Source organism: Oryzias melastigma, linkage group LG5 (assembly GCF_002922805.2).
Source record: "Oryzias melastigma strain HK-1 linkage group LG5, ASM292280v2, whole genome shotgun sequence".
Taxonomy (NCBI): domain Eukaryota; kingdom Metazoa; phylum Chordata; class Actinopteri; order Beloniformes; family Adrianichthyidae; genus Oryzias; species Oryzias melastigma.
In genome coordinates, this window is record NC_050516.1 from 27,169,781 (window position 1) to 27,180,368 (window position 10,588).

The 10,588-nt window shown below is 36.1% G+C and overlaps 1 protein-coding gene across 14 annotated transcripts in view; it reads left to right on the forward strand.

The window, feature by feature from the left end:
- Positions 1–10,588, forward strand: part of atp2b2 (ATPase plasma membrane Ca2+ transporting 2) — a 139,101-nt gene that overhangs the window by 96,322 nt on the left and 32,191 nt on the right. For 10 of the 14 annotated variants that reach the window (XM_024270875.2, XM_024270876.1, XM_036212008.1 and 7 more), the window contains 3 exons: positions 1,738–1,830; positions 4,132–4,173; positions 6,096–6,260. In XM_024270875.2, the coding sequence (XP_024126643.1) occupies positions 1,738–1,830; positions 4,132–4,173; positions 6,096–6,260 (300 nt within the window). The remainder of the gene's footprint in view (positions 1–1,737; positions 1,831–4,131; positions 4,174–6,095; positions 6,261–10,588) is intronic. The other 4 variants (XM_024270881.2, XM_024270884.2, XM_024270882.2 and 1 more) reach the window with 2 other exon arrangements.

A 10,588-nucleotide genomic window follows, 5' to 3' on the forward strand; every position in this document is an offset into this window, starting at 1 on the left:
ATGAGCCTTGGACCCCTTTTAGTCTTTTACTAAAATTAAAACATTCCATAAAAAATGATAATCTGTTTTAAGTAAGTTAAAGTAAAATGTTGATGTTTAAAATAAGTGTACTAATCTTAAAATCCAATTAAATAAACTCAATTTATTTGCCGTTCATCATTTGGGCAAATCTTCACATTGGCTCATTTTAAATAAACTACTAAAGAACAAATGTGACAGTTTAATTATATTTTCTTTATGGAACCAACACTGAGCATATTTAATGACATTTAGTGACCACTGAAGGAACTCACACCTAATTAATTATGGGGAATTTAAATTAAAGTCATTTTTCCATTTAATAGTTTTTCATTGTTCAATCTTGGTTTTGCAAAGAATAATAATAACTTGACATCTATTGTAATTCCTATACAATCAGTTTGTAATTTCTCCTGTAATTCCCAAGATTTCTTTTCATAGTGTTTGTTGTGAATTTTGAACAAGATTTCCATGAACCATACAAAAGATTAAAGGGTAAATGTCACAGCATCACACTATACTAATGAACAGATTTGTTGTAGGTTTAGTCTTTTCTCAATTCCTGCTGTACTTTAAAAAATGACTGGATGTAGAAGTAAATTGAGGTATTGGTATTTATGGTCATTAAATAGGGCTAATTGGGTAAGTTGTTTTTGATAAATGTAGTACTTTTTTTAGAAACGTGCTCCAAAATTAGGGTGGACGGGAAGTGCAAATTGCATCATAAAATTACTTAACACAAAACCATTTGAAAGATCACAATTTAAAAATACAAAAATATATTTAAAAAAATAGCATTACATTTTAGAAAACAAAATTTTAGATACCTTAACATAAAAAACAGACAAAACATTTTTTTTTTTTTTTTTTTTTNCCAGCAAAATAAAATAAAATAATATAAGGTCAAAACATAACGAGAAACCAGAAAAGGTAGGTACTTTGAGACATCCTGATTGGATGATGTTTGTCTATCATTTCAAGTTATGTGACATGAAGGGATACTTCATGTCATCATCCATCAACAATGTCCTATAGTACCTATCTTTTCTGGTTTCTCATAATTTTTATTTTTTTTAAGTATTAAATTTTGTTTTCTGGAAATTACTTTTCTTTTCCAAAACAAAAGTAATTTCCTCCACAGGTTACAGATTCATTACAGTCAAGCTTGCTGTAATTTTTGCACATGAGAATTTGCCACTCCGCAAAGAGTGTTTTCAAATGTTTTTTTTTGTTTGTTTGTTTTGTTTTTGCTTTTATTGTTTTGTTTTCTGAAATTTTGTTTTCTAAAATGTATCACCGATTTTTTAATATCTGTTGTAGTGTTTTAATTTTCGTGATCTTTAGAATGTTTTTGCGTTGAGTGATTTGTTGATGTTTTGCACTTCAGGGACACCGTACAAAACCCTATATCTATGCAGGGTTTATGATTGCAATACCGGTTCACTTTTAAGCTTCTCTGTTTGTTGACATTTAGCAAAGTCTGTTACATCATTCAGGTCACAACTTACACAAACACACGTTTTTGTTTCATAAAACACACCTACGATAGTTTTCATTTACAGTCTGCTTGAATCTGCTTGATTTCTTGTGCTATAACCATGTTATTTCTGTTCACTGTCTTGTATGTGCTTGTGGTTGGGTGGGTTTGTGTGTGTGTGTATGTGTGTGTGTGTGTGTGTTATTGTTCATTTATGTTCAACCCTCATTGCTACTGGCTAGACTGCTCCCATCCCCCTATCCACCCCATTGCAACTATAGCCACGGATGGGGCTGCAGGCATTAATGCCACAAGCAGTGCCAGCCTAATTAATGGTAGGTTGACAAAACGTCTCTGACCTGTTTCTGTTGTGACTTTTGGTTCCTCCTACATCTCCGACTGCCTCCTTGCCTCCTCTTATCATCAGTACACACCTTCTGCTTAGTTTTTCCTGTTATTCTTTACTGTTTTCCTGCTCTTAGTGCATGCTTTCAGAAGTTAGTCTTGTGTTTCTTGTTGTATTTTTCCATTCTCCAAAAGTATATTGAATAGAGCTGAAAAAATTGCTCCTTAAAATGACTAAATCCCACCAATACGTGTTTGGTTGAGTTTTCTATGTGGTCATTTTAAAGCTGACAAGATACAGAAAGATTAACTTCTTTCCTAGTTGCGCTGGTTTTCTTCTTGTCTTTGTCTCCTTGAAGAGAATCCCCCTAAGAGATTAGACTCAAGACCGCCGGGGCATAATTTACTCCGTAATGGTGACCTTGTACTGTCTCGGTTTAGAACACTGCAATATGTCATGTCCAGCTTTATTGTGACTCCAGGGAACTGACTAATCTGGAAGTGGGGATAAAATGACCCTGCTCCAGTTTGCTGGTCCTAGCTCTCCCTGAATCGATTCATCTTTGATATTCCCACTCAAACTCCAACTGTCAATATTACAAGAAGGGATTTTTATTTATCAAATTTACACGACTGGGATGGGATTTTTATTTATTCTGTTTGTAATGTGATGTTTTAGAATCGGGAGCGCACGACAGACCGGCCAGAAACTTTGTCTGTGATCGCCACTTCACAGATGACTGTTTTGTTAACCTTGGTCTGTATCAAAGTGGATTAAACCTCAGAGCTGGCACCATTCCTACAATCAAACCTGATAAAGAGGCCAGGCACACAAGTAAATCAGACATCTAGCGGAAATTATGCACTATAAGCAAATAACACCAGAGCTAATGCTACACTAGAGACACATGCACACCTATGAAAACGGACAGAAGCACGACAATTATGACCATTTTACCAGTCGAAACGTCCTGCAGACGTCTTTGGGTCAGCTGTGGTTCCTCCTGCATTTCAAAATCTGGATCGGACTGTGGGTCAAGAGAGTGAAGGTTCAATATATCCAGGTCCAAAGTTTGGAAATTGTTTGCATGCACGGAAATGCGCATGCACACGGAGGAACACCGGCTCTAGGACGACAAGAAGCGAAAGGCGGAGCCTCAGAGATCGAGTCGTTTTACTTTCGGGTATGAAGAGTCTTAAAAAATAATTCATATTTCGTAAATAATTTAATTTTCAGGGTTCCAAAGGTAATATATGGTCATATATATGGATATAGTTTACTCTAAAAGACTTAAGAAAATCATGTTATGACCACTTTAAGTAATTTTTAAATGGTAGGCCTATAGGTCAAGTTGATTTGATTGAATTATCAAATTTCCTCAGATACATCCATCTGGTTAGATCGTGGGAATTAAACTAAATTAATCGCTACACCCCTACCTTAAATGCATTCAACTTAGAGTTTAAGACATTTTTCTTTGTTCGTATTAGGATTTGCTGTTTATTTGTTACAAGATAACTCTATTAGAATTCCTGCTAGGTTTGAATGAACTTTTCAAGTAAGTGGACTTGTGTTGAGTAAATACCACCTCAGTAATAAGGTAACGTCACTTAGCTTTCAATATTTCTCCAGTTGTGAAGCTTTCCCATGTGGGGAACTCTTCCTTCCTTCTTTTTTTCTCTGTATTCTCCACATTTCACTTCTGGTTTAATTTCAGTGCGTGATCTCGCATGTGTTCTCTAAACTCCCCTCTAATGCATGCTGTCTTGTTTGTGTGTTCTGTATGTGTGAATTTATGGTGTAAATTCCTCCTCTGTCAATGTTTTTCTGCTGTTTGTCTTATTTTCATTTAATCAGATGAAAATTGGGCGTATAGGATTTTCATTGCATGTAGGATAATTATGATTATTATGAAATAAAAGTTCATAGGAGTGGGAAGTTTTCTGTTTTTTATTAAAGCTGTAAAATGATTATAATTTACTTAATATTGCAAGAGCACAAAATCATCAATCCTTCCCATTTCTGTGCAGGTAAATCATCAGATTAGGAATGAATTTAGACTTTTCCACTCTTTAAGAGGGGATTTAATGTAAATGTTTGTGAAAATGTAATCATATCAAGATTTCTATGTGACTGTCACAAAGTTGTTGTATTAAAAGTCATTTTCCTGTCTCCCTATTTGTAACTTTTGTTTTTTTTTTATTGTTTGTGCCATGTCTGTGGGGATTATTTGTTGACTTGTCTGCCTTGGCTATTTTTGTTGTTATGGTCTTGTATGTCTTCATCATAGGTAAAATGCAAGATGGCAATATGGAGAGCAACCAGATTAAAGGTAACCAAATCATATGTTTCACTCTATCTCCCCCGACATCTCTCTCCTTCCTGTTTATTTCTCTCCTTCGCCCCTTACATTTTATGGTTCATACTCTGGGTCGCGAGCTGGTGGAGAGTCCCAAGATGCTGCTGTGCTGTGTTTTATTTCTGGGCCACTTTTGTTTTTGATAGCACACCAAATAGTTCTAATTCATTGAAGAGACCCAGTCCATCATTGTGAGTGTGTGTGCGAGTGTGTGTGGTAGTGAATCAGACCAATTATTTGACCCAGGTTTTTTCCGCATTCTCATTAAGTTAGAAAAGCCTCCTCTACACTTTTTCATTGTCTGCCACTTATGTGTTGTTCTGTGATCTGTTGTTCTCTCTTTTCTTTTTCCTTTTTTACCTTGTTTTGTTGTTGGCACATCTTGTTCTTTCTTAGAGAACAGCAAATTGTCCTTCAGCTGTCCTGTGTGCACCTTTTAGCCAAAAAAAAAACAACTAAAAACTCTACTCTGCCATCTTACTTAGTGCTGTTGGACTAAATAGATTTTCCTTTATTTGGTTCATTTCTTTTCTTTTGCAATCCAATTTCATGTGTTGTAGTTATAATTTAATATTGTATTCTTTTTTTGTGGGGGAATGTAATGAATACTTATTTAAACTTACTTTTTGCCCTTTGTTTACAGTCCCATTTGTATTTTAAATTTGTCATGCATGAGCATGAAGTCGTCGATTCAGGAATTGTGTTTTGCTACTTTTTTTTTTAACTTTTTGAACTAAAACTTTTTTTAAACCTTGTCATATAGGACCAAGAGAGAATCTAAAGATTTGTAAATCTAATTTATCATCGATTGAATTTAAATGACTGTGGCAGACTCTGAAGCACATAATCTTATCTTGATTTTTTTTTTTTTTGTGCTTCCAAATTTGAATATGCCAGTCACTCAATTGATTTGTTTATCTGAGAAATAGTGGTCATACTGAGACATTAATTGAGTGTTACAAGAAAAAAGTATAAAAAAAATCATAGTTATGCTTATCAAAAGCCTTAAAACATCACCTTTGACTTTTATTTTTTGACAATAAGCTTGACTGAAACTGTTCTGTGTCAATCTTTAGGGACACTGAAAATAGTATATCAGTTTCTCTCTGACAAATTTAATTTAGTGGTTGTAGCAGTCTTTAAATTTCTGTTATTCAAACTTTTCCTTCATTAATTTATTTTGTCGTATATGATGCAGACATTCTGGCATTTACTACTAATGATGCTCTTTTTTAAATAAAGTATAGATTCTAATCCCAGACACGAGAAAAGTAGATTTTAAGCACTTTTTCTTCTTTCCATAAGATCCTTTTAATAAGCATCCATAAATCAGGAATGAAGCTGAAACGCATGTACGGCTTGGTCTCTTTAAATTAGTCCTTTGGGTAACTTAAAATTGATCTCCAAAGTTTTTCAGCCTTACAAAGTCATTTTATAAAACAAAAATACGAGCAAGCATAAATGAATTAATGAATATGTAGTCACAGCTTTATAAAAATGTTTTTGCTTGAGTTCTAATTGTTTTTTTTTTCTTTAATCTCTTTTTCAATTGAGTTCTTTGTATTTTATTATTTATTTTCTGGTTGAACAGTGTTTGAATGCCAAATACAGCAGCTTTCATATTTAATATGTGCATAAAATGTTGTTTTTTGATGATTTTCCTTAATCATATAAACTTTGACACTTTCTTCAAATTTGTCAATTGGTTTTGGATTTTTCCTCAGGGACCACCATTACATATGATGTTCAAATGTCTTAAATTACAAGCGTGAATGTACTTGAGTCTTGTTACTCCTTGACATTTACATAGTTGAATCTTTCTTAATAAAACTGTTTTTTCTGTTCTTCTGTGTGTTTGTCTGCATGTGTTTGTGTGCGTGTCTGTCTGTCTACAGTGAAGAAACAGGATGGAGCAGCTGCCATGGAGATGCAGCCTCTAAAGAGTGCTGAAGGTGGAGAGGCCGATGAGAAAGAGAAAAAGAAAGTATCAGCCCCAAAGAAAGAGAAGTCTGTGCTGCAAGGGAAGCTGACCAAACTGGCTGTCCAGATTGGCTATGCAGGTACAGCAATTGTCTTACAGACACATCTATTAAATGTAAAGGATCCAAACAAGAAGTTCTGAGCCCTTATCTGTCCATTAAAAATGAAAGTCCTCTCATTGAAAACAAGATAAAGAAGTTGTAGAAAAACTGTTGAAAAAAATGCCTTTTCTGTAAATTGTTCTTTTTTTCTGAGATTTTCCAAAGCTTTGGTGTCTTATCAGAGCCGTTTAGGACAAATCATGGATTTTTTGGGGAATAAGCACCAACTTTCCCATGGGCGTGCCTTGGAATCCCCTTTTTCAGAAAACCATGTTAGCCTTAATTAAAGTCAAAAATGGCAGCCATTTTAAGGATGGCAGCAATAAACTCAATTGTTACAAAAATATTTTGTTTATTTACCACAGTCTCAATAATATGGACTGTTTATGCACAAAATACAGCCAAATTGAGTGGTACCTGCAGAATACAATATGTATAGTATATTATACATAGGAGCTATATATATTTTAAAAACTTGAATTTTCTGGTGGCTAACATGCTTTTCTAAAAGAGGTGATCCCAGGGTACATCCATGCCAAATTTGGTGCCAAAAAATGCACAATTTTAATAACTGGCTCCACTATTTTTGGAGAGTGTTGTTTTGCCAGCAGATTTTCCCTGAGTGACAGAGTGGGATGTTGTTCAAACACATACAGTATGTAAAGTTAATTAAAATCTCTCTATGAGACTCATATTGTTCCAGTTCTGTAAAGTGTTACTTTTATTTGTCTTTGCCACGTTTTGATGACTTTACCTGTGCCAAAAATTTACCCTACACTTTGGGTCAGTTCTAAGGTCAGACAATTTGGTTTTAGATTTAAGACATCTATGATTAAAGGCAAACCAAAGAAGATAATGAGCACTTAAAGGTTGTTAAGCAAGTTTATAGTTTGTTCAAATGACTGTTCATTACAGTCAAACTTGCTGTAATTCTTGCACCCAAGAATCTGCCACTCCACAAAGATTTCTTTTAACTTTTTTACAGTAATGTCAACAAAGCTGTTCAATATTTAGTGTCCTACTTGCTTTTGGGGTTTATTTTTGTCATTTTTAGCTGCTCCTGTTCCTGACTTGAAATTAAAACAAACTATTAAGGCTGAAAATACAGCAGCTATTTCCATTGACACATTTTCTATGATGAGAGCATCGCAGTCAAAGATACACCCTTAACTGTAACCACCAATCAAGCAGATTTCCTATTTTGCCATCAGACTACTCTGATGAGTGTTCAAGGTTCTCATTTTGAAGAGAAAACGTCATCTCTTTGCATTTGCTCCTTGAATGATCGAGCTGGGTCTAAATGTGTGTGTGGATAAGTTTCATGAATGTGTGTATCATAGGTTACTTGGAGACTCTAGATTGTGTGCTTTTTGTCCTGTGATGGTCTGGGTACAGGGTGTACCTTACTTTCTTGAACACAACTGGTAGAGCTTCCAAAAATGCCCATGACCCTAGTTAGTTAAAAGCAGGAATATACCTGTATTGTGGATAAGAGAAAAAGGCTTGTCAAACATCCACCAATTTACACAGAAAATTACTGACTTTTAGTTCACCAGCTCCTTTTACCAGAAACGACTATAACTTTAACTATCGAGATGTACAGCATTGACATTGGGGTGGCATTTAGACCTAAACAAAACCCAGCATCCAGTCTTTAATCTGAGGACAAAAGAAGGCGATTAACAACCAGAAACCAGCAGCAGAAGGACAACCACAGGTTCCTTGCTATCCCACAGGCAAACGAAAACCACGAACAGTCACTAGGAAAGCAGCCATTGCTAGACAGGTTACAAGGGTTAAGTGGTTTCAGAGAAAGTCAGATGAATGCAAAGAACAGGATCTGAGCCATGGACAGCTATGTATTTCCATCCTTTACATGGATGAAATCAAACTGTGTGCCAAAAATGTGACACGACTGTCTAACCCTCCAGCACCAGGATTTATAGCAATGACATTGCAATGACAGTCAGACTAGAAAAATGTGTCTGGACGGTAAGAAGACGAGGAAAGGTTGTAAGACTTGAGGTTACTGCCACTACATTACTAGAAGGCAGCATAGGATATCTGGAGGACAGTCTCAAATATTTTGGTGTCCTACAAGCAACTGGTAATCGAGAAGAAGAGACTAGGAAAGCAGCCACAGCGAAGTACCTTTAAAAGGAAAGTCGGCTTCTGAGAAATCAGATTAACAGAAAGAACAAGATCCCAGATATCAACAGTTGCGTCTTGTCAGCCATCAGATACTCTGTTGGGATTTTAAAGTGGCTAAACAAGAAGGTTAAAGTCAGTGACATCAAGACCGATGCACTTCTCACTTTGCATGATGCTCTCCATCCCCAACCAGCATCCTCGTGAAAAAAAGAGGGCAGATGACTAATAGGTTTCATAGCAACCATCCAGAATGAAACAACAAAGATAATTCAGAGCATCAGGAAGATGACTAAAAGCAGTGGAATGCTTTAGTAAATGACTCAGGAAATAAAAATAGGAGAGCATGAAGGAAGTAGATGCACTATCATGAAAGAACAAACCCTTACATGGAATGTTTCATCGAGGGGCTGAAATAGAAAAATCCCAGCAACTGTTTGAAATGGACGGACTGATGTGCAGCCCAGAAACATTGATCATGGCGGCCTCAGTACAACATCACAGCACACCAGGCAAAGGCCTTAAGAGCAGGCTGTGTAAATATAACTTGAGACGACACAGCACCAACAGCAGACAACATGTACAAGGTGCGTTGTTAGCAAGTGGCTTGCATAGCCTATAGGAACATACTTTTCAAATAAAAACTAACAAAATGGTGATAGCAAATCATTCAAACATTGTAATAACAGACAAGCAGATGAAGATCCCAGTGTTAGCTGTAGTAATTCCAAATGCTAGAGACATCATGAAGAATTACAATAAGACATTTTTAGAACTATAAAGGGCTGTTAGAGGAACTGGAAAAACTGGAGTCTGTACCAGGAAAAGTTAAGTTACAGGATAGTGCATTCAGACTTCAAGGCTTCAAGGTTGATTCATACTTCTTCCGTGGTCTTACCATGGTTCATTTGTGATAAATCCGTGAAAAATTCCACAACTTTTCTTACCATTTCCACATATATGTTGGGTACTGGTGGTAGTGGACCCAAAATGCAGAACACCGGTGAGTTAGTGGGTAGGTGGTTTATTGCGAAGTAGTAAGAGTTGAACAAAGGTTCTGGATGGCAGTTCTTAGGATGGCTGTAGGTCGAATAATGAAATGAGGATGAGCAGTTGTGCATGATCCAGTTTCTAGCCAGGTGGACGGCCCTGACACCTGACAATATATACTGTTAACCAATTTTCTTCCATGCATTATGTGCAAATTGTACATAGCGGCTGTGTGATACATCCCTTGATGAGTTTCTTAACCTGTTTTAAAGTCAACTGACTCCAGAATTATCTAAGTTCTAAATGCAACATGAATATGCAACATCAATTATTTTAAAGCAACTTTTCATCATTAAATAATTGACCTTGTTTGTTAGTTAATTTCTACTGTCTGTTATGTTTTTGATGAATAAGAAAGGTTTCTTTAATGAATAATAGAATCTAAAAGACTACATTACTTTTATAGCTGGTGGCTTCACTGTGCAACTCTCAATGTTTCTTCATCAAGAAAGAGTTTTTTACTAGGAATAGACCCCTGAGATGTCACTGAATAGAATACATTAAGAAAAAATCAAAATTAAAAATGAACAGAATACATACAAACAGTAATGACCCAGCCAGCACGGCCAAGTGGGTTCCATATAGTTTAAAGTGGGCAGAAAATGTGGCCCCAAATGGGTGTGTCTGCAGTTTCTGTGGTGGTCCGCATGTGTTTGCCCACAGTGGCGTAAGTGGGCACTCATTAGACTGGCTCGCTACGCTAGCTAGCTAGCTGCCTGAACGCCGCCACCCAGGGGCTGGCATAGCTAGCAGTTTTGCCACCCAGGCTGGGTTCTGCTGCCCAGCAACCAGCAGCCACGGAAACTGAGGACATACCCAGTCGGGGCCCACATATTCCGCCAACTTTTAAACCATACGAGACCCACCTAGCCTTGTTGGCTGGGAAGTTTAGATCTATTAATACAGACTAAATCTGTACAATACATATATTTCAAGAATGTGTTCAGAATCACAATTTACACACACAAACATTTTCTTACATGTTGATTTGAATTCAAATAGTTCTGTAAAACAGGGAATGAAATTTTTAAAATTATATAAATATGTAAACAATACAAATTTGTGCATGCATTAAGATAGCTTTTTTAATTGAACATAGTTGTTGGATG